The sequence below is a fragment of the Chlorocebus sabaeus genome, chromosome 20 (assembly GCF_047675955.1).
Source record: "Chlorocebus sabaeus isolate Y175 chromosome 20, mChlSab1.0.hap1, whole genome shotgun sequence".
Lineage (NCBI taxonomy): Eukaryota > Metazoa > Chordata > Mammalia > Primates > Cercopithecidae > Chlorocebus > Chlorocebus sabaeus.
Genome location: NC_132923.1, coordinates 34,744,736 through 34,769,425, shown reverse-complemented (window position 1 = coordinate 34,769,425; position 24,690 = coordinate 34,744,736). Strand labels below are relative to the sequence as shown.

At 35.8% G+C, this 24,690-nt stretch overlaps 1 protein-coding gene and 1 non-coding gene across 3 annotated transcripts in view; one reads left to right on the top strand and one right to left on the bottom strand.

Annotated features, from left to right (window-relative positions):
- Positions 1-24,690, bottom strand: part of OLFM3 (olfactomedin 3) — a 200,792-nt gene that overhangs the window by 43,651 nt on the left and 132,451 nt on the right. Inside the window, exon 1 of one of the 2 annotated variants that reach the window (XM_007977795.3) lies at positions 2,152-2,384. The exons of the other annotated variant lie outside the window; for it this stretch is intronic. Coding sequence (XP_007975986.1) covers positions 2,152-2,280 — 129 coding nt within the window. The 5' untranslated portion in view covers positions 2,281-2,384. Of the gene's footprint in view, positions 1-2,151; positions 2,385-24,690 lie in introns of those variants that run through there. 2 annotated transcript variants of the gene reach the window in all.
- On the top strand, positions 15,272-15,378 carry LOC119624585 (U6 spliceosomal RNA). The gene has a single exon (XR_005240745.1). It is a non-coding gene; the product is annotated as a U6 spliceosomal RNA (small nuclear RNA).

The window sequence follows — 24,690 nt, the reverse complement described above, 5'->3', positions numbered from 1 at the left end:
CTTGACTGAGGCAAGGATTTGATTGTGTGAGGAGATAACACATGGTGGAGGTCCAGTAAATGCCTCTCCCAATCATTTATTATCCGACCCATGACCTCTTTTATATTTTGAAATTTCATTTTGTTTTATTGAAAAATATTTATTTAGAACATATAAGATTTAATTTGCACAAAAAAAATCTGCTGCTAAAAATAATATGAACATAACTAGCTTGATGGTTTCTAAGATCCTTTCCACCTTTCTATCATTAACATTTTATGTTCTTAGTCTAAGAGATACTGATGCATTCATTCTTCACCACAGGAATCTTAAAGTATGAGCACTCATTTGGATAATTAGGGAAATGTCACAGGCATTGCTCTTCTGTAAAGCATACTAAAAATTAAAAAAAAGAAAATCCAAAAAAGGTTTTCTCCATTCCAGTGAATACCATTTACTGATTTAGTATCAGTAGCCATAGTGCAAACTTTTCTACGTTTTCTGTTTTTGTTCTTTTCTTTTCTTTTATTTGCAAAGGGGGGGATCAAAAGTAAGAATTGTCTGTCAAAACATACACATACATACAACAATGCTTTATATTTTTTAACTAACAATTTTTCAATCAGTAAGTAAAGATGTTTTATTCACTTGCAAGATAACTAGAAATCCTAAGAGAATCATGTATAATTTTGAAAATTTGATTCTCATCAGTCAACAATAAAAAAAATAACCAAGCCAATGTCTATATACACAAAAAAATACATGTCAGAATCAAGGTGCCAAGTTTGAAATATAACTCGTTCATTAGTACCTCAGTTTGCATTCATTATCCTGCATGAGTAAATTCAACAATGATGTTGCTGAAATCAGGTACTTGGACATTGAAAAAAAACTGGCTCAGTAAATATTAGATAATATAAATCTATGTTTTGTAATTCTTTATTGATGTCTATCTTGCTTTCTTTATAACTCCAAATATCATTTACATCCTTCCTGTCAGGCCACTTCATGCAGGTAGGGAAGAGAATCTCAGCAGTGGAGGTTCTGGGGTTCCATAAGTAACCTAAGGGAAATGAAAATGTAAAAGCAGGTCAAAGTGTGGCTTGTATGTGCTCTGCTGGTGCCTTAAGCACAGGGAGATTCTGGAAAATTATGTAATTATTTGGTCAGACTCTACTCAGTTAAGTAACAATGGTTGATAGTTTATTATTAGTAACTGCAAATAGCACTTGGAAATGGAGGGCTACTCTTCTTTTCATATCTGACTTTTTCGGATCCACTGGAGTAACCCACATGAAAGTGAAAACCCCTAGTTTTGCTTCTGTACCTTTTATTTCAGGGCAGAGGAATTATTTTCTAATAAATTCCTTTTATCTGAATTTGTAAATTTCTATTTCAAAAAACAACAGTTTTCATTTTTATTTGAAATGTCAAACATGTTGCTCACTGAACGTTGCTTCAAACTATCAGGAAATACTTTGTTAGAATGTAGGGAGGATTAAAAAGCCATTAATTTTAAATGAATGAAGATTATACAAGATAGTCTTGTGATAGGAAGTCTTCATAAAATATTAAAAATACAGGAAGATGTTTTTATCAAGTTAGTTTTCTATTGTTCATGTTTCTTAGCTTTCTTAAAGGAATTTTGGGCAGGCTTTAAATTGGTGAGTTTTTTAATTCATTTATGCTTAAAAGATGTTAGTTTCTTTGAGTGAATTCATTACAAATAGTCACAGGCATTGCATTCCAAGGAAGAATCTGCTGTCGTAAAACTAGATTTGACAGAATATACTTTGTAGCTTACTTTGTGGGAAAAATTATGAAGATTTTTACAGATATTAAAATAAGTAAAAGAATAAGAAACAAAACATATGTATATATTTTTAAGAATTGCCCAAGCTTCTAAGTAATATAGTTAAAGCTTTTCATCCTTAAGAATTTAATGACTCTAGTATTCTCTTTCATAGCTTATTTCTCAAGCAGTCCATTTTTGGGGTGTAACTATAAAGTGTTCATAAAGAAATATCTATGATGAGAGTTACCACATATATACCACATTTTTGAAGCTGACCTGTAAAGGGAGAAGCAAAATCTTAGCCTTTGCAATTTACAAACAAAGCCCACTAAATGCACTTACTTCTCAGGATGGCCAAACCCACCGCAGTAACTTACTAAGGTATCCGGAGTCGACAGCCTCGTGGTGTTCAGTCCCACCAAGGATGGGAGAGTTTGGGACATCCAGTTTGAGATCATTGCCATGGTACTAAGCACAGCGCCAAGCTTCAGCAGTGGAAGACTCATTGCTGTGGAGCTAATGAGTTTTCATAGTGACTGATTAGGATCCCAGTGCCGGGCTGGCAGCGGGAGGCGTGACTGCAGCGCGCCACATCTACAGCATGAAAAGAGATCAACTTCCCCAGCTCTAATCACCCAGGAAAGCTTACCGAACATCCTTCCCCCATCCTCGTGGGAAGTGCCCTGCCCTTCTTTTTCCTCCCTTGCCAGACTTTTGCTGGATCATCAAACAAAATATTCTTGATAGGCTTGGTTGGTAATTATCAGAGAGCAGAGGCTGGAGGGAGGCTGAAACTTGAGCTTTCCCAGCTCCACTTTAGTTAGTTCATATCAACAGAATCCATTTCCTCTGGGGTTTGTGTAAGTATAATCAGCTACTTTTTATCTTTCATTAAAAAAAAAAAAAAAAAACACACTTTTAAATGGAGGTCCGCCAAAGTGCACATTTCAACACCAAATTTAATATCTACAGATTTCTCTGGGCAAGGATAGAGTGCTTTTAGGAAGAACATGAAAATAAACTCTGTAAATAATTTTCAAGATGATCATATTGAAACTAAGAGATAATTGTTTTTTTTAAACAGTAAACTAAAATTAGCATCATTGCTTTAAAAATATAGTCAAAGATTAATAGCTACTGCTTGTGGCAAACATTACCTTTAGGCATCTTAGACCTGAACAGACAGGAAAGGCAGCCTTGCAGAAAAACTTCTGTTACAGAAATTTTATATGTTTCCAGTTTTGCTTTTGAGAATGAAGGCTTTGCTTCGTAGGTGTTCAGTCACACAGGAAACTCAGTTAACTCTATTTTCAGTTTGTGAGGAATGATGGACTGATATGGAAAGTCTGTATCTTGAGAGAACATGTGATTTAGTATAAAGGGCACAGGACTTGGACTCAGGAAGTCTGGGGATCTAGTCTTTGTTCTCCTCTAGTTAGCCATGTGACTGGCCAGTGATAAGATTCCCTGGCTTCAGTTTTTTCTACAATATATGGGTGTTGGAAAACATGCTCTACAAGGTCCCTTTCAGCTCTCAAATTCAATGATCTGTTTATTAGATTCCATTAGCAAGTGTGGTATATAGAATCCAGGGTTTATGGATAACTTTATTATATTATTTTCATAAATACTATAAATTTCCCACATCCAAATCTCAGGTTCCAAATGAAAGAAATCAGAGGTCTTTGTCTTATCCAATATATGTGTTTTAAAATAAAAATATAAAGAGAGGTCATAAAACAAAATATGGATGAATGAAAATGAAAAGAAATTAGTTACAAAAAGGAAAAATATTGTTTTGATTTCTTGGGAGAATTCTGGACTTGTTTGTATTTGGAATCTTCAGCCAAAGATGTATATTTTTCTTAAACAGTTTTGGCAGGAGAAATAAATAAAATATCCTTAATAAAATTGAAAGAGATACATATTTATAGTATGTGTATACTTTATTCTCAAAAACAGCTTTAAACTGGGGTGGATGCTAAGAGACTCCTCAAATCTTCCTTGCAACTATTAGCTTAGAATCCAGGCCATTTTATTTTTTCAAAATATATCCAAATGACTTCAATCGATTCTTATTTTTTAACCACAGTGCCCAGAAAACCAAATGTTATTACTTTTCTATTCTTTCAAAAATCATGCCATATGAAAAACCAATAAAGACACAGTACTTTATGTATTAAATTTAGCAGAAAGCCCTGTGAAATTTTACATTAGTATTACAATGTGGTAATGACAAAAAGCAAAGTGGATTTACAAATCTAATGTTGAAAAATACACCTGGAACTCTACCTTACTCTAATAAAGAAGGGGGGTGTCTTTTCAAGAGCTTAATTTCCAAAATTGAAAGACAATATACATATAATTACTAGATAATTTAAGAAATGAGGTGGCAGATGGTAATTATACTTATTAATGAACTATCAGTCCACAAAATAATAGCATTTTTAGAAGAATGTAAGATTGATTGTCAGGGGAAAACAGTGCTCTGATTTGCAAATTATAAAGAAAGGAAAAAATAGAGAAAAACGATACAAATGGAATACTTCTTGTAATTTTCCAGAGATACAAATTACTATACTAAAGAATTGAAGTAGAACAATGGTGAAAGTTTATGATTCGGCGATGTTTATGAACAACATAGAAGTTAAACTGTGTTGTTTTTAGAACAGGTTTAAACGGCACACATTGAAGTAGAAAAGCTCAAATTACAATAAGTATTAGTTGTGGGAAATTAAAATAACTGAAATTTGCAAAGAGCTAACTAGTTTGCAATACTCTCATAGTCTACTGAAGTGATATCCATTTGAAAAGTTGAGTCCTAGTTTGCAAATGGGAGAAGGGATTAGCCTATTTAGAAGTAGCGGATTGTGTTCAGGGCAAGCAACTCAGTACTTGCAGAAGTTCCACAAGCATAGTGTGAGTGGTAATGATATTACCACTGGCAATGAGATGAGGCTGCAAATGCTGGCTGTGACCAGCTCCAAGGGCTTCAGGGTCACCCCAAAGCGTTTGGACTTTATCTTGTATGTAATTCAAGAGTTTAAAGCAAAGCAGTAAGATCATTAGGTTTATGTCGTGAATCATTGCTTTGTCATTTTTATGATGCAGGATAGGCAGGCTGGGGCTGCAGAGAGTGCAAAGCATATCAGAGACAGGAAGGTCACCTAGAGGTATATTCTCACAGTTTGGGCAAGAGATGATGAGGTCCTGAAATAATAAACTGTCAGTGAGGTTCAAAAGGATGAATTCCATAAAGGTTTGCACAACAATTGGCAGTCCTTAGTGACCGAATAAATGTGAGGCAGTGGAAATTACCTGGGAGCACTTTTAGTTTTGGGGTTTGGATGATGAGTGTCAATCCTCAGCATAAGATACACAGGTAGAAGTATTCTATGAAGGAGATAGAATTTATTGCAGCTGATATGCATTACCTGTAGTACAGAGGGTCACTGGATGATGATGTGCCCCACACCTAGAGTTCAGAAAAGAATTAATTTCCCTTGGCCACAACAACTTAATGGACTAGTGAGAATAATGTGTCATACATGTATGAAAAAAAAAAATGGTTAACTTTAAAATGCAGTTTTAAAACTACCATGATTTTCATTTATTCAATTCATGGCAATCCAAAAACTTAATTACTTACACAGTCTTCCTTAAAAATGGCAATCCAAAATCTCTCTATCACTAGTAAATAGTGAGATATTACTAAATCGAATAATCTCACACAAAATGTGACCTGACTACACACTACACACTTATTATCTTTGTAGAATTTCATAGTGGATCAATAACTATATAACCTCCAATTGTGCATTATTGCTCATGGAATGCTGAAAGCTATTGATTAATATATTTATTCATTAGATTTTTTATAGTAGCCTGTCCTTTTTATTACCCAGAGAGTAGATTTCATGATAGACTTATATAGTAAATAATTAATAAGCAAATAAATAATGAGTGAGAATCACTAATAGGTAATTTCTATAATATTGGCATGTTCTGTCATTAGAATTTTATTTTTTCTTTTATTTGTAGAACAAAAGTTAAATGCTGCTTTAATGACCCTACACAGACATATAATAATACATATTTCCTAGTTTGGGACTGTATGTATGGTAGATGTGGGAAGGTTTCTAGAAAACACAACCTAGGTAGATATGAAAAATCAAATACATGAAAAAAACCTGATGACCACATAAAATATGGTAGAAAATAAACAGTTAATGAGGTAATTGTGACCTAAAAGTTTGACTTTAGGTAAAATGAGAAGAGACTTAGATTGCTTTTGCTAAACAGTAGAAACTTTAAGAAGAAATAGTGTACTCGTACTTTATTTTTATTATTTAAACCAAAATTTAAATTTGTGAATGTCTTCAGGCAGAGGGGATAGTGGTTTATTAGATATAGTTACAAAGGTACAAATATACGCTGAAGAAATTGTTGAAGAAGGAGGAAGAGGAGAAGGAAAAAAAGAGACAAGAAGGAGGACAGCAATTGGGTAGAACACCAAAAAATGAACTGTAATGATTGATTAAACCAGAGTGACCTCTAGAGAAAAACAGTGGGCTCTTGTTAGCACATTAAGCAAGAAAAATAGGAAGAGTAGCATAAAATAGAAGAAAGTGGAAGACAGAGTACTTGTGTTGAAATCACTTGGGGAATGCTGGATACCCTGGATGGGGTGTGGTTTGAGAACGACCAGGTACATAAACAGCTCTCCAGCTCCCGTGGCACTTTAAAAGCAGTTTAGTGAGTCGTCCTCCAGATTCTTCCACTTACTAGAAAGATACCATTGACTAAGTTAGTGTCTCAGTCTCCATTTTATTACCTGTAAAATGAAGATAGAAGTACCACTGTGAAATGGTTATTTGAGAGACTGAATGAGATGATATATTTTGGAAGTGTCTATAGTATGTCCATTGTAAAATAAATGGCAACCCTAATTTTGATAAGAAATACCATGATTTGAGCCGGCCAAAAGGAATAGACCAGCTAAAGGAACAATCAGGCCTAGAGAAGGTAGAAAGTTTTGTAGCTTTGCAAAGGGGTAGCTGAGTGGAGCTTGGAGTATAGGCTGTCTTGCAATTCAGTCACCTTGGGTGAAGAGAATAATACAACTTTGCGGCATGACACCATCAGTCTGTGGCTCTGGGGCTAATAAAATCAAAGTAGAGGAAAGGGACTGATTGCTATTTCTGCTTCCTTCTTCATTGAAAAGTAGAAGTAATTACTAGAAAACTTCCATAAGGTCCCACTACCACATCTGCTCACTTCCTCACCTGTGCCCACATACTGTACCTTCCTTTTGGTTGCCGTGGATAAATTGACTGTGTTCCTAGATAAGGTAGATCTCTCCTCTGTGCAACACATCAGTTATTTTGGGCAATCATGCATAATAATTACTTGCAAGCCTGTTAAGACCCAAATTTCTAGGTCTCACCTGAGTCTGATTTAACTTTAGGACAGGACAAAATAGTTTGCATTTCTAACAAGCTCCCAGATGTTGCTGATGCTGCAATTTTTGGCCCACCCTTTGAGTAGACTGCCCTAGCTTATATTTCTCTGGCCTACTCAAAGACAATTCTTATTTCCTCTTTTTCCAACATCAATACATTTTCCCTCTTTAGCAGATCATTCCCAGCATCATGTAAATACCACCATACTGTTCCTACTTTATGCAAACAAACAAACGTTCTTGATCTTATTTTCTCTCCAGTAATTCCACCATTTCTCACTCTCCCTTTACAGCATACCCTCTTGAAAGAATTGTTTATACTCACCATCTTCAATTTCTCTCTTCCAAATTGCATTTTTGTTTACACTTCTCCACTCTGCTGACACTGCTTTCATCAGGCTACCAGTGACCCCCAGATGGCTAATCTAGCAGTCAATTCTCAGTCCCCAACTTTCTTAACCTATGGGCAGCATTCATGAGAATTTACTTTCTCCTTTTTGAAATAATTTTTTCACTTGGCTACCAGGATGCCACACTCACTAGTCTTCCTCCAATTTTATGACCTCTCTTCCTTAGTGTCATTTGCTGATTCTTCCTCATCTATATGCTAATGATTTCCAAATTCATTTTTTCCCAGCAAACCTCTCCTATCAATTCAGACCTGCATATCCAATTTTCTACTTGACATCTCCACTTCAATGTTTAATAGACATCTTAAATTGAGCACATTGAAAAAGTGAGCTCCTGTTATGGCTCCCCCAACCCCAGAAAAGAAAACAAAAGAAAAATACACCAAACAAATAACAACAAAAATACACAAGCAGCCATTCCTGCAGTCTCCCCATTTCAGTTAATTGGCAACACTATGGTTAATTTTCTCAGGCCAAAAAGTTAAGTTTCAATCTTAATGTGTTTTCCTCCACATCTCTTATCAATTCAGTCAGCTAGTGTCTACTTTCAAAATATATCCAACATTCAAGTATTTTGCACCATCCCCACTGCCACTGTGCTGCTTCAAGCCTCCATTGTCTTTTATCTGGATTGTTACAAAAGTCACGAGTTATTGACTTTGTATCACTTCAGCCCATCTGTTATTGCTGCAAACTGACATTATCTTGTTAAAACATGAATCAAATTATGTTATTCTAATGCCTAGATTCCCGTCTCTCTCATGGTCAAGGTCAAAATATTTAGCTTGCATTGTAAAGTTCTATATAATCTGACCTCCTCTTATCGCTCTGATTTCATTTCTTTCAGCTCTCCCCTTTGTCAACTCCACTGGAGCCACTCTGGCCCCCTGGCTGTTTCTCAGAGAGAAAGACAATCTTTTACCTTAGAGCCTTTGCACTTGCTCTTCTCTTGTGGAATTGCAATCCCTCAAACATCTTCTCACTTCTTTTTCTCTTTCCTGCCAAGATCATCTCTCGTAAGGTCTTTTCTGGCCACACTATCTAAAATGTCTACTCTTGTCACCTGGTTGCTTTATATTGTCTTTTCTGCTTTACTTTTTTTTCACCGTAGAACTAGTTAGCATGCTATATATTTTATTTATACATCTTGCTTCTTATGTTTTTTCCACCAGAAATCAAGCTCCATGAGGGAGAAATGATTCCTGGTCTCTCTACGGGGGTATTTTTAGCCTAGAAGAATGTCTAGCACACAGTAGTTTCACAATAAATATTTATGAGAGAATTGGAAAAATGAATATGTTACTATTTGATGCCTCGCCTGCTGTCAGTTTAAAAAAGAAACCATTTTTAGTGTGAATACACAGTACAGCTTATTCTTGCAAAACAAACCGGTACAATATATTCCAGTATTATGTTTTGTATGGATGTTTTTACGTGTGCATGATGGGTCTATACATGGGTAATGGATAGTGAAAAGTATTGAAACATTATGCTTATAGTTACATGCATTTTTTCCTTCCATTTTTCACATGTAGAATGTAAGCATTTTTGGTCTAAGCAAAGAAGTACTAGCTCCAACTTTGATTCTGTCTTCTGTTGATAAGCCTCAAGGGTCACTGGAACCCTACATAAACATGGAAGCAATCTTTTCTTTTTGCCTTTGGCTAGCCGAATTTTTCTCTAATAGTATAGAGGTGGTAGAAGGGACTGTATGGTATGTAGAGAATATTTTTAAAAAACCATTTCACTATCTATATGTATATCAAGTATCATGTTGTACACCCTCAATAAATAAGATAAAATTTAAAAAGAAAAGACAGATTTTTAAAAAATGGTTTAGAGAAGCTAGAGATCTGAGTCTCCTTTGAACCAAATCTCCTTCAATTTGGCCCTTGGCAACCAATTAGGGACCACTTGTAGGTCCTAGAATCAGTGCTTTGTCATTTTTGCCTTGAGGTTTCAGTATTGTCTTAAAAGTACTCACTAACGAAAGAATGAATTTAGAATGAAAAACATTTGCAAAGTTCTTTAAAGGAAGGATTTCTGTCTTCTCATCTTTGTCTTCATCTGTGAAGCTGACTGATGCTCTAGAAGCCCGGGGGATCCTCCGTTGGCAGCTGTTGTATCTACTTCAAAGGAGAAAAAATGGATGTGTGGGAGAGAAATATATTCAGGGCAAACATTTTTTTTTTCTCTTTCTACTCAAAATTGAAGAAGTGGGAAAATATAAATCCAGGATTAGTCCAGAAATAAAAAAGAAGAATGCAGAGTGGTATGACAGAAACCTTCAGCTTAGTCACTATCTTGCTTTGGGGCTTAGGTTCTTCAAATAGGAAATAAAGCTATTAAACTGAATTTCTTATCTAGCCCCTTTCATAATATAGTGCCGCTCTCAAGAGCTCAGTCTCTATCCCTGCAGTCTCACATGTACCCTTTCACTCCCTGTTCTGGCACTAGTAGATGACTAGCCATGTGACCTCCCAGAGCTGTGGTGTTCTCATGTGTAAGTTGGGGAAAATAAGAGATGCTCTTTTGTGTTTATGAAGATAAAATAAACTGCTACATAGAAAGCCCTGTTTCAGGGCCTGGAACATGATCAGTGCTCAATCAATGTTTGCCACCACTATGCAAAAGAACTATATGCATCTTCTACCCATCTTCATGGAAGAAAGCAAAAGGACAGATGTTAGTGACAAAAAAGAGAAGTTCATCAAACTTTGGAGTAAATTAACAATATAAAAGTTTATCTTTAGAGTTTAAATATTCATCTTTCTAATATGGTTTGTTCATATGGATTGACTTCAAACATTCTAGAAAGTATACAAAATGTGCCCATCCTATGTTTTATTGAGAAGCTTCCTTATTTAAATCCATCAGGCAGGCACTATGCTAAGAACTTTGTATGTATGAAGTTGTTTAATCCTCAGACAAACCTGATGAGTTAGCATTGTTATCGTAACCAGTTTATAGTTAAGGAACTGAGACACTGAGAGGTGAAACACGTTAGCTAAGGTCACACAGCTAATAAATGACAGGGCCAGTATATGAACCTCCAAGTCAGATCCCAGATAGTATGTTGTTAGTTGTGCTATTTCACACATACTCACCATCATAGTTCTGCAAAAAAAAAAAAAAAAAAAACCAATATTGATTTCAAATTTTATCTTTTTAAAATAATTAGACTTATGTGAGTGAAGCATTATAGGTTAGTTATTTGCATGCTCTATCAGTAAGTGAGTGCTAAAAGCTAAGCACAAAAATTAAAAGCAACATATCTTCACTTATTGAGTTTATCTTTGAATGTGATGGAGCAAAGCTCTCACTGGGGAGGCACTGACACTCAGGTAAGGGCTTGGTCCCCCTGATTTATTTTCACTGCAATCTATTTTCAGACTTTTCTAATTCACCCTACTCCCTAGGGCAGACTGAAGTGTTAAATTATTGCCAAAGGCTTTTCTGGAAGAAATTGTTTAGAAAGAGAAATTTTAAAGAGATTGGGAAATTGCCTGGTGATCAGTAAGGAGATTGTTTCAGTGGTTGTGTGAAAGAACAAAATTGGATCTTCAAATGTGCAATTTTATGAAAAGTTGTTATGAGTTGTTTCATAAGTTTCATAAAGCTTATCTCCCTCATGGCATATAAAATGTATGTTTAGCAGGTACCAAAAATCTGGTGGTAGTAAACAACCCCAAACATCAAAGTATGAAAGAGGATTACATTTGTAGCCTGCTTTTTAACAAATTCATGCAAATAAGAGATCTGCAGAGTAGGGTTTTATGCAGTAGCATAGTTACACTGCTTGTCATCATCGTCCTCTTATCAATATGTGTAGCAAAAGTTATTTTGTGTTTTGAAAGCTCTGGGCAGACAAATACGGTTAAATATAAACCTCTAAAGATCTGGTGTTGAAAAAAGTCAGGCACTATTTATCACTGAAAGCATCCTAAGAGTTACACATTTTTATGCGAGGTTCCCAGAAACAGTTAAGGCTGGTTCATTAAAATAACCACCACATAGATGAAGCCGTGTAAAGTCTTTACTTCATTAAATTGCCCTTTTTGGCTTCAATGCAATTAAACACTTTTAACCTTATAAAAACTGTTTCAGGAGGACATAAGTAACTCAATTTTAAAACAACTTCCTTTGCAAATACTCATCTGAAAAGACACCAGTGACTTACGTCTGAACTTATCAATAAATAAGTGAAGGAAAAAGTGTTGATAAAGGTTGTCTCTTGTTATTAAAATTAAATAGCTGATTTTTTTCTGCTACTTAATTTTTTTTGTTCTCTTCACACTTTCCAGCTTAATTATGTATTATTTTCTGTTGCCAGAAAAACATAAGCAGAAGTATGTTGTTTCTCTCTCATTGACCTTTAAAGGCACTGATCTATTAAACATTTATCAAGTGCATTCTTTGGGGCAGGAACTGTACTATTCTGAAATAAGATGAATATGAAACAGCCTTCTCTTTTGAGTAATTTATCAAACTGGGATTGTAACAGAATACAAGTGATTATGTATATTGGATTCAAATAATTCCAAGCTTGTAAGTACCTATACGGATATAATGGAGGAGTAAAAGAAGAGGGAATTAGTATCACATAGTGTAATGGTCAGGAAAGACCATAGTGGAAAAGATAAATGCTTGAGCTAGTTTTACAAATTCAGATCTAAATTTCTAATTCACTCAGAGAAACTGACAGTAAAATTTACTACGGGCCGTAAACATAAGATAAAATTTAAGTCGTAAGGATCTTGGTCCTATACTCCAAAAGACATTTATATATGTTAGCTCTTTCTTTGTCAATGTACATCTGTTGCCCTAGTACTTTACATTTTCATCTCTCTTTTCATTAATAAAATAAAATAGTGAGATTTACCTAGTACATAATATAGAGCTACTGAATGTAAAGAGACTGTGAAAAGGAAGTAACCATTGTCAGGAAAACAGTATTTTGTTTGAGAAGCACAACAGACATGTAGAAATATCTGAGTTATTGGAGAACCTTGCATTATCAAGAAAATATATTCAAAATTGTTCATATGAATCCTTTCAAGATGCTTTATGTTACTTGACCCACATGAAAAAACTGATGAAATGTTTTTTCAAACAAATATTATCCAACAAGTAGTTTGGATTATAAATTTACACATAATAAGTCATAAAATACAGAGCTAAAACTTTAAATCTAATATAGAGGCTTCTTGCCAGGTCTCTGCAAAGAGGTATATATACATTTTATAAACACTGTAACATGAGGAGTGTCAAGCTATTTACCATTATTGAAAATGGATCAACTTTGCAAAGCATTCTAACTCCTCTCCATGCTCTCCTTTCCCTTCTCCTTTCCCCTTCTCTCTCCTTGCCTTCCTTCTCTTACATTCTTACTTTCATCCATCTTTCCTTCTTTTCTACCTCGGTCTCCTTTTCTTCCTTTTTTTCCATCCGTATTTTTTCCTTTCTTTCACTTTCACCAAACTTTACTGAGTCCTTTCTAGGTATTCTGCACTGACGTGGGATTTAAGTATGGTTTCCATGTATTCCCCCGGTAATTTTGATGTGTTCTCATTTTTAATCATTGCCTGGGCCATATGGCTGCAATTTAAGCACAGATCATTGTAATATTTTGCACTTCATATTTGGAACTTTTGATTTACCTCTCCATTCATTCAACACTCCTTTAAAACAAAACAAAACAACTATTTTCTTATCTGAACATTGAAACATGCATGTGTAGGTCACAATTTACATTTTATTGCAATCCATAAGGTTTTCAAGAAGTTATTGATCTTAAAACTGGAAACTCCTCATAACTGGTGTTTAATAATCATAGTATATTATTCATGTGATCCTCATTAATAGCTTTTTCTTACAGGACTGGTTAATAAATATGTCAACTATAAAAAATAAATTTTCTCTCATATATTTTCCATTTCAATAATATGTGCATTAATATCTATTAAAATATCCATATAAGTTAGTCAATATTTTTCTACCAAAAGTATATTTAGAATTATTTGAAGAGCAAGGTCTATTTCACAGTGAAACATGAAACAGGCATTTATGCATTCAGTAAGGATTTATTGATCATCCTCTATCTGCTAGACACTAAATGCTAGAGATCAGGAATTAATGCAATTTACTCTGACTCAAGATCTCCCTTTCTAGTGGGATACTGACAGGAACAAGAAAGAAATATAGCTGTAAGTATAATTTAAATATAATGGGACTCGTAATGTGTACAATATGCAATAATGGGTCATTGATATGGTTTAGATTTGTGTCCCCGCCCAAATCTCATATCAAATTGTAATTCCCAATGTTGGAGGAGGGGCCTGGTGGGAGGTGATTGAATCATGGGGTGAATTTTCCCCTTGCTGTTCTTGTGATTGTGAGTGAGTTCTCATAAGACATGGTTGTTTAAAACGTGTAGCACCTCCCCCTTCACTCTCTTCCTCCTGTGCCATCCTGTGCCAGCCATGTAAGATGTGCCTGCTTTCCCTCTGCCTTCTACTATAACTGTAAGTTTTCTGAGGCCTCCCCAGTCATGCTTCCTGTACAGTCTGAAGAACTGTGTGTCAATTAAACCTCTTTTCTTTATAAATTGCCCAATCTCAGGTAGTTCTTTATAGCAATGTGAGAACAGACTAATACAGTCATAAACCATTAGTGATTAATTCCATTTGGGTGGAATAGAGGAGGCTTCAGAGGGATAGTGAATTTCCATGGCTTCAATAAATTTCCCAAGAAAATCAGGAAGGAAAGGCCATTTCAGCACTGGTGACAGCATGTGAAAACTCATTTCTGAAGTGTGAAAGATCCCATGTTATTTAGGAGATCTGAGTTGCTTGCAGTGGGAGCAGTGAAAAATGCATGATGGGGGAAGGGAGAGAGGAAATAGAGTTGGAAATGTAGTAGGAAACAGAGGTAGCAGAAACATGTAGCTCTACAAAGAGAAGATTAAACATTGCTATCACTATGTCTTTACAGAGTTTCAGGGAGAAACTGATGATACCCAACCAGTTTGTTATTTAGATGAATATCATTCAGAAAAGATTCACTAAATATTAGGGAGTGGGTGAGGAGTTAGAATGCCAGCTGGGAGAGTAGTTAGGGGGCCATTTCAGTGTCAGCATAAGAAATAACAGAAAGACTAGGGAAGAATAAGACATGGGCTAGACACATTACACAGGATTTTGTGAATAATTAGATATAAAGATGAGAGAGAGAAACAAGACAAAAGTGGCCTCTGGATTTCACAAAATACAATACAAGTTGAATGTCCCTTATCTGAAATGCTTGGGGCCAGAAGTCTTTTGGATTTTGAATTTTTCTGGATTTTTAAATATTTGCATTATACTTACTAGTTGAGCATTTCTAATCCAAAAATCCAAAATCCAAAATGCTCCAATGATCATTTCCTTGGAGCGTCATGTTGGTATTCAAAATGTTTTGGACTTTGGAGTATTTCAGATTTAGATTTTCAGATTAGGAAAATTCAACCTATAAAACAGAAAGTGTTTAAGAATTGTCTAGGCCAGTGCTTCTTAAATATTAAGGTGCAAATGCATCACTTGAGGATCTTATGAAAATGTAGATTTTGGTTCAGAAGTTGGGAATAGAGTGTTCACTTGAGGAGCACATATACTAAAATGGAAATGATACAGGGAAGGTTAGTGTGGCCCCTGTCCAAGAAATTGGGGATAGAGTATGAGATTCTGTATTTTTAACAAGCTCCCAAGTGATGCAGAAGGAGTTGGTAAAGAAAAAAGGAGCTGGTAAAGAAAACACTCTTTGAGTAGAAGGGGCCATGGAAGCCAGCTCAGAGACTGTGGAATTAAGTGAAGTGCGGATGTGTGTAGACAATAAGGAGGCACAACCAAAGTGGGGTTGGGGGAAAGGCCAACTATGTAAGAGAAGTGAGAGTGAGGATTGTCCACAGGCACACATGCTTCTTATCAAGAAAGGGGGTCCAGAGTTCTTGTCATCCAGAGCTAATTGTTAACAGAAAACATTTAAAAGTAATCCATTTTAAATAGGTATCAACATTCCATAGAAGCAGAGAAAATATGTAGTTAAAAATTTATCTTGAACAACAACAAAAATCTTACCCTTATCGTGAGGATATATTTGCAACTGCGTGTTAACTCAGCATGAATAATGAAGTCTTAATTCATGTATGTGTGTGTTTATGCAATTATTTTAATCTCATTATTTAGTTTCATCCCACAATCATAAAGAGATTTGTGTTTGCAAAACTCTTCAAGGAATTCCATAGTTTCTTCAGAGCCTCTTTTATTCTTTTGATATCCATATCATTGTCTTTTGAAGAGTCTGTCCCATAAATTTTCTCTTCAATCGTTAAAGAATATATACCTTCCAGCTACTCTTATCAATCCCTTTGCATTTGGTCAGACCAGTTCTCTCATAACACTTCCATCAACTTCATGAAATCATGTATGTGTCTTTTACATGATATTAACTTCCATCATATTTACAATAAATAGCATTAAGTAGTCATAATATCCAAAAATCAGTGGCTCAGGAAGGATTGCCACTGTTAGGCAATAAGGGATACTTTAGTGGGATTGAGTGGGATCTCACTCAATTTAGTGGGATTGCCACTGTTAGACAATAAGGGATACTTTAGTGGGATTGAGAGGTAATTCATTAAATAAGTGGCTATATAATTAGTGAATATTTCTGATGGCTTGGATAACACATACTTTGATAACTTTAACTCAGGGTTGTCTAGCGGCTTAAACATAATAGCCAGTCACTCATATGCTCTGACGTTTTGATATAGGTAGAAAAGAAAGAGAAGGATGATGCTTTCACATAATTCACTCATTTTAGGGAAGGATTCTACTAACTACATGCAGAAGAGTTAATGCACTGTGTTCTCAGCAGCTACAGAAATTTGAAATGAAATAGTTTGATTTGATTATACTTCTTTTTTTTTTCTTTTTTTTCTTTTTTTTTTTTTTGAGAAAAATTGTTGCTGTTGCCTCCCAAAGTGCCGGGATTACAGGCATGAGCCACTGTGCCCGGAGATTTGATTATACTTTTGTCTGTCAGAAAAAGGTGATCAGAAGATAACTGCATCACTGGCTGCTGCCTAGACGTTACCAGCATTTGTAGTATCTACGTTACTACTGTCTCAATGAGGCCCGAGTATCCAGGAAACACCATAGAAGGTTCAGGGAAAAGGGAAAGCCTGAATAGTAGCCAATTGGCAGCTGAACAAAGATAAAGCTATTCCCATATGACAGTGGATTGGAAGGTCACGATAATGGAATTCTAGTCTTACTGTCCATGTGAAGTTAGCAGCATGATATGCTTTAGTTTCTTTTGAAGCTTCAACATTCTCTGACTCTCTGCATTCTGTTAAGAGCATGGGCTTTGAAGTCATGTAGATCTGGATTGGAATGCCAGGTTTGTCACTTACTGTGTGACCCTGTGTAAGTTAATTATTTTTCTGAACTTCATTTTACTAATCTCCAAATTAGAGATTATAATATCTACTGATGAAGCCCATCTGACAAGGTACACCAAAGACATACTTATAGTTCAACGAAGTTGGGTTTTTTAATTTGTTGTATGAAGGGAGATTGCACAGCAGAAGCATCGAGCATCCTATCAGGCAACGGAAGAAACAGGGTTAAAAATAGGATTGGGGAAAAGGTGTTTAGGCATACTTAAAGCAGAATCTTGATAGTGCTAAAAATGAGCAATGCTCAAAGTAAAGAGGTTAACATCAGGCCAGAGTTAAGAAGTGGACTCTGGATTCTTTTTCCTTGGAAACTCCAAAGTTAAGATAGATGTTGAATATTGTATTTGAAAAACCCTTATCTGAAACTTTGCACCTGGGTTGAAAATTGAGGCTGTTTCTTGGTGTCAGTGACTCAAATCTTCCAGGCAAGTGTAGGTTGTTCCATTTTTACTGATCTGATTTCAAACGGCAAAGCTTCTAATAGTCTATGATTCTAGAGAACAAAGTGTCTCAGTGTTACATCCTTTGGTAAAGTAGCAAAAGCAGAATTGAGAGGTTGACCTCATAGGCTTGTACAAATCAAATGAAGAAATGTACATGAAGTACTGAGCACAGTGCTTATCTTAGAAGCAATTGTTACTCTTACTAGTATTGTTTAGCTGTCCTTTCACAAATAAATATCCCATAATAAGACTGGGTGCTGACTTAAAATGACCAAACTTTAGTTACTGAAAAGCACAACTTTGTAAACTTAACTAGCTAACTAGCCAATAAAGGGATGAATTCATCCTTATGACCTTAGGTACCCCATGCTTTCAAGAGGAGTCTAGATGCAGCACAATCACCTGTTGCCTTTGATAATACTGATTTCCTGATCCCACCTCACCAGAAATGCTATTCAGTAAACAGGCTTACAGGGAAATATGTATTTGCACTTTTCAAAAGCTCCTGATTTTGATATGCAACCAAATTTCAGAAACACTCATATAACCAAATGACCATGAGAAAGTATTGCAGTACATACACTATTCCCAAATGATCAGAATTAAAAGTTTAGAACATTAAAAAGTGTGGCATAAATATGATCTTGTGGCATAAATAGATTTTGCTCAGTGTTGTAATGCCCTTTGAAAGTCCCTGATACATTGATTTTTCAAGTTGAATACCTTCAGTATTGGTAAAAATAAATCCAATGTAATTAGCTGCTTTATTTATTTGTTTATTTATTTATATATTTTTGAGATGGAGTGTTGCTCTGTCAGCGCATTGTAACCTCTGCCTCCCAGGTTGAAGCGATTCTCATGCCTCAGTCTCCCGAGTAGCTGGGATTACAGGCATGAGCCATCCCACTTGGTTAATTTTTGTATTTTTTAGTAGATACAGTGTTTCACCATATTGGCCATGCTGGTCTCAAACTCCTGGACTCAAGTGATCCGCCTGCCTTGGATTCACCTGCCTTCCCCTCCCAAAGCGTTGGGATTATAGGCTTAAGCCGGTATGCCTGGCCAGTAGCTGCTTTTGATATTGGATATTTCCAATCATGAAAAAGTCCTTGCTATATTCATATTCCATTCATTTTCTAAGTTCTGCTTTCTGCTGCACTAGTCAAGATTTACTTCTTTCTGCTGCATAATAGTCCTTCAAATATCAAGCTACTTCAACTTGTATGTTTTAGGGAAGAATATGGCCCAGATTTTTGAACATTTCTCTTATGATATGCTTTCAGAGCTTCCCCCTTCCTGGTTATTCTCAGCTGGACACACTCTTGCTGGTTAATCTCATAGGCTCACTACAGAATGATATACTCTGAAACATTCTAGGTTGGTGTGATGAGCCTAGATCAGGAAAGTAAGGAGGCTTATTCATAAAAATGTCAATGTATTTTTCCTTATAGAATCAGGAAAATTATCACAATTTAAATATATTATCTTTTTCATGAAGAATTGTGGTTATATAACTGACACAAAGAAAACATTTTTATTCTAATTCAACAAACGCTGTCTGCTAAAGTGAAGTTCTATTGCAGAGGACATGGTTATTTTTCAATTAGGATAATATATATCTCAGTGATAAACTGAATTAAAATTTCCTCATCACTGCACATGATGATTTAAGTTATATTCTTAAATCTCATTAAAGATTTACTATCCCTAATTGCTATTGGCTCCTAGACAATCGTCTTATAGGATGGATCTCTGAGCAACTTGATGCTTCAAAAATGGGCTGAGACTCCGTGGGGAGAACAGCTTAGAGGGCACCAGTGCCTCTTCTCTTCTGCTTCAGGGCTTTGGACTTTAGTTTCAAATTTAGCCCACTCTCCTTTCTCCTAACTCTCCTAACAACTTCAGGTGTTATTGAATTAACTTATACGCAATTGGTTAATTGGGGAGTGATGTCAGTATAATGTGAATTTTCTCTGGTTCACATGCTTTTTTCCCCCAAAAATCTTTAATATTTTATACCAAAAATAACAAGCAAAGTGTATTATCATAGCTGAAAGCAGCAAGCTGCAGTTATGTAGTCCTTTACACAATGATAATTTGCCTACAGTTATTTTCTTGACTTGATTTGGACAAGTGTTGCCTGTGTTACTCCCTAATTGTGCCTTTTCTCTTGTCTCTGTAGCTCAGCTACCTCAATCTATCCTTACATCCATTTTTGTCAAGTAATTTTCAACTTGAAAGTTAAGACCCTATACAGTATTTACTGAGGTATTTTTTATTTATTAGCAATATAAAGTTTTTTTTAGCTGTGTTAGTATGTAACATAGTTACTGTTTTTTGTTAATTCTCTAACAAAATTGTATAGGTTTGAGGGACCTGCCATAACTCTTCTTGTTCATAATACATTATTTTGGAAAGCATGAGGTTTTCCTGAGAAATGTGTATTTTGCATTTTATTAGCACCATGATCAGGAGTCTCCCAACCAGAACAGGCCAAGAGACAGTGTGGTTGAGGGGGGTTTGTGAGCCTGGGGTCCTCTCAACTCATCTCAATGGCTGTAAATCCTTTACCTCAAACATTTGTGGTCAACTTCAATATTAGTGTCAATATGTCTCACTGAATGTGAAACGTTAATAGCTGAAAATATGATATTTTTATCTCCCAGTTCAAGGCTTTTAAGACATGCTACACTACCACAGATGCTGGCCCATAAAAACAGTTTCTCAGGATTCTCCCATTTCTGCCCTCATCTTAATGACTTCTAGCCCATTCCATTTGGTTTTATCTATTAGGATGGTGCAAAAGTAATTTGCTTTAGCTTAATTCCTTGGCTTCAATTTCTTGGCTCAGAGCCTCAAAGTTGATTAGTATTTCTGTCTCCTCCTTATGTAGAATTCCCTTTGGTTTCCCTCAGCCATTTGTACCATGGACTTTCTGTGTGGTTTCGTGCTTATTCTGTCTTCCCTGTTCCAGTTTTGAGCATTATGGAGCCCCCTGCACCAGGCTGATTTCTTAGCAGTGCTCCTCGTTGAAACAGCCCTGGCCAATCCTTAAAAGGAAGTTGATGTAGTAAGACTATCATGAGAGAATATAATGGCATTTTTGATCCTGCGGGCTTACTTTCAAAGTCACTTTACCTTCCAATAAGGCTATGGCTTTTCAATCTTTATACCTGCAAAAACAATCAAGCTATTAGCACAAACCCAGAGTAGAACTCAATCTACACTGCAGACCCCTAAGCCTTTACTTCTTCTTTTATAGTGTTTATAAATACTGTTTCACATTCTGGTAGCTTCTCCAAGTATGTGATATTACTCCACATGTGGGAGGATATTGGAATAGAAAGAAAAGACACACTGATTCCTTCAAATCACTGACAGGTCATTCAGCAGTGCTTTGTGCCAATGTACCATAGAACCACTTCTAACCCTACAATCATTAGTATCTATCCTAGCATATCCAACAGCCCCAGAAAGTCACAGCCTGGACAAATTCTTGGAGACACTGGCTGTAGTGCTGTCACTGAAAGTCTAATAATGCCCACATTGGCTCAGAGTTGGAAAATTCAAGGACTACGAGGTCAAAATTATGTAACCATAAATTATATAACATTTAACTCTACTAGATTTGCTTTTAAAAGGAAAATAAATGATTTTTATTAACATCTTAATGAATTTACACAGCATGTCTATTTGGTTGGGTGTTTATTGCATTTGGTCAGAATCCTTCTTAAAGAGAAAGTTAGGCCAGTGATTGCCATTATATGCAATAAAGCTGTTTGCCTTTCCAAATGCATACAAAAAACAGCAATCATATTTCATCAGCTGAAGGAATCTATCAGTATGTAGAGCACTAATGACCATTCATTTGTATATTTAAAATATAGCCAGGTGAAATAAAATGTCTCAGATTTCCAGAAACTTGTTTTCTTCAGCCACATGTATTTAAGGAAACACTATGTTTATTAATATAAATAAATATTATATAATTATTTCTGAATTAAAATGTAATTGCTCTGTTGGAATTAGAAGATCACTATTTTTAAATTTTAATCAGTTGAATCATTTTGAATAAAATGTATTTTTGAGCTGGTGTTAAATCAAATAAAACTGCTTTAAATATATCCATTCTATTTTAATTTTACCGAAATAAAATATCTTCAATATTATTGTTCAAATACTGCAAATTATGTGTTGAATCAATAGAAAATAAAATTCTAAAAATATATAATGCCACATCTTTTTTAGCTTACAATGATTAGTACCTTAATTTAAATGCTTGCTTCATAAAAGCATAAGTAGTTTGTTAAATGTCAAAGTATATTAGGAATGTAATGTGCATTTTCAAATCTGTTAATGTTAATTTAAAAAATAGCCATGAAAGAACATAGAAAATTAAAGAACATTTAATACTACTTAATATAAATATAGCAAATTACTTAAATAAGCATTCATCTGCTCATATTACTGTTTTACATATGCATTCTGCATAAAAATTTTTGCAAGTTAGGTAATAATTTAAATGCAATATGTAATATCACTTATCCTTTATTCAAATATTTGCCAGGTTTTAAAATATAAATAGTAAGTATGACCTGGTAATGGAATGTAACCTCTCTAATTTCAAGTTTTATGTGTGTGTGATTTAAAATATTTATTGGTTTTGCTACATGTTGTGCCTGAGAGAAGAGTAGAAATATTACATTTTAATGGAGCCAGAGGATAAGGCCATTATTTAAACCCCAAACACTTGGCTCATTGCTGACATGGACAATAGTGACTTACTGGTCTGCACCTTCATGCAGTCAATGGGGAGAGCATTATGACACTATATTTAAACAGCACATTACTTTACAACCTCTTATGAGGAGTTATATTGCCTATACATTAAACAGGCTTTGGTAGTCAATTTGCATTGCTATACTTATTTTAATGATGAGTAATTGGAGGCCAAGAAAGGCTAAAAACATGACCACTGTTGCACAGCAATGTAACAGGAAAACTTGAACCTCTGATTTATTTATCAAATCTGGAGATAGTCATTACTACTAATTCTATCCTTTTTGATCTTCTAAGACTAAAGCATTTGCTATAAGAACCTCATCACTAATGTAAAAATGATAGACTGCCTTTTCAATATTACAGTGGTGTCATGCTCTTAGTATCTTAATTGTTCTTAACGTTCTTAATATGGAGAACTCCTGAAGGATTGTTACCTTCCTTGTCAGCCACATAATGTTTATAAAGTCAATCGAGACTAGAATACTATTCCCCAACCCAGTTGTTTCCATATTAGACAGTTTTCTGTTTTCTGAGGCAGGGTGAATTTCACAATTATTTGTCCCATTAGATCAGAATAACTCAGTGATGAAGACCTTGTACTCCATGATTAGCCAGACCTAGATGTGAATTCTGCCTCTACTGCCTAACTACTGTTTGACTCAGAAAGTTATTTAATTTATAAAGTTATTTAATTTCTTTTATGTATGTCTATAACAGGAACAAATAATAGTTTTTGCTTCATAAAGTCAGCATGAGGGTTATGCTATGGTTTGGCTGTGTCCCTATCCAAATCTCATCTTGAATTGTAATTCCCATAATCTCTGTATATCATGGGAGGGACCTGGTGTGAGGAAATTGAATCATGGGGCAGTTCCCCTATGCTATTCTTGTGATAGTAAGTTCTCAGAAGATCTGATGATTTTACAAGGGGCTCCCACTCTGCTCAGCTCTCGTTCTTCTCTCTCCTGCCACCTTATGAAGAAAGATGTGTTTGCTTCCCCTTCACCAGGATTTTAAGTTTCCTGAGGCCTCCTCAGCCTGTAGAACTGTAAGTCAATTAAATCTCTTTCCTTAATAAATAACCCAGTCTCAGGTATGTCTTATAGCAGTGTGAAAATGGACTAATACAGTAAATTCGTACCGCCAAGAGTGGGGTGTTGCTGTAAAGATACTGAAAATATGGAAGCAACTTTGGAACTAGGTAACAGCCAGAGATTGGAACAATTTGGAGGGCTCATAAGAAGATATGAACACATGGAGAAGTTTGGAACTTTCTAGAGACTTGTTGAATGGCTTTGACCAAAATGCAGATAGTGATATGAACAATGAAGTCCAGGCTGAGGTGGTCTCAGATGGAAATAAGGAACTTGTTAGATACTGCAGTAAAAGTCACTCTTGCTGAGCAAAGAGACTGGTGGTATTTTGCCCCTGCCCTAGAGATCTGTGGAATTTTGAACTTGAGAAAGATAATTTATGGTGCCTGGAGGAAAAAAATTCTAAGCAGCAAAACATTGAAGAGGAAACAAAGCATACAAATTTGGGAAATTTGCAGACTCTCAATGTGATAAAAAAGAAAACCCCATTTTCTCACAAGCCAGCTGCAGAAATTTGCATAAGTAATAAGGAGCCAGATGTTAAGCACCAAGACAATGGGGAAAATGCCTCCAAGGTATGTTATGGTGACCCTTCCCATAACAAGCCTGGAGGCCTAAGAGGGAATGGTTTCATGGGCTGGGCCCAGGCTCCCCCTTCTGTGTGCAGCCTCAGGACATGGTGCCCTCTATCCCAGTTGCTTCAGCTCCAACTGTGGATGAAAGGGGCCAATGTACAGCTCAGGCTGTTGCTTCAGAGGGTGCAAGCCCCAAGTCTTGGTGGCTTACCTGTGCTATTGGGCCTGTGTGTGCACAGAAGTCAAGAACCAAGGTTTGGGAATCTCTACCTGGAATTCAAAGGATGTATGGAAACACCTGGATGTCCAGGCAGAATTTTGCTGCAAAGGCAGAGCCTTCATGGGGAAACACTGCTAGGACAATGTGGAAGGAAAATGTGGGGTCAGAGCCCCACACAGAGTTCCCACTGGAGCACTACCTGTTGGAGATGTAAGAAGATGGCCACCATCCTTCAGATCCCAGAATGGTAGATCCACCAACAGCTTTTACCGTGCACCTGGAAAAACTGCAGACACTCAATGTCAACCCATGAAAACAGTCTGAAGTGGGGCTATACCCTGCAAAGCCACAAAAGCAGAGCTACCCAAGGCTCTGGGAGCCTACCTCTTACCTTAGAGTCCCCTGGATGTGAAACAAACAGTCAAAGGATATCAT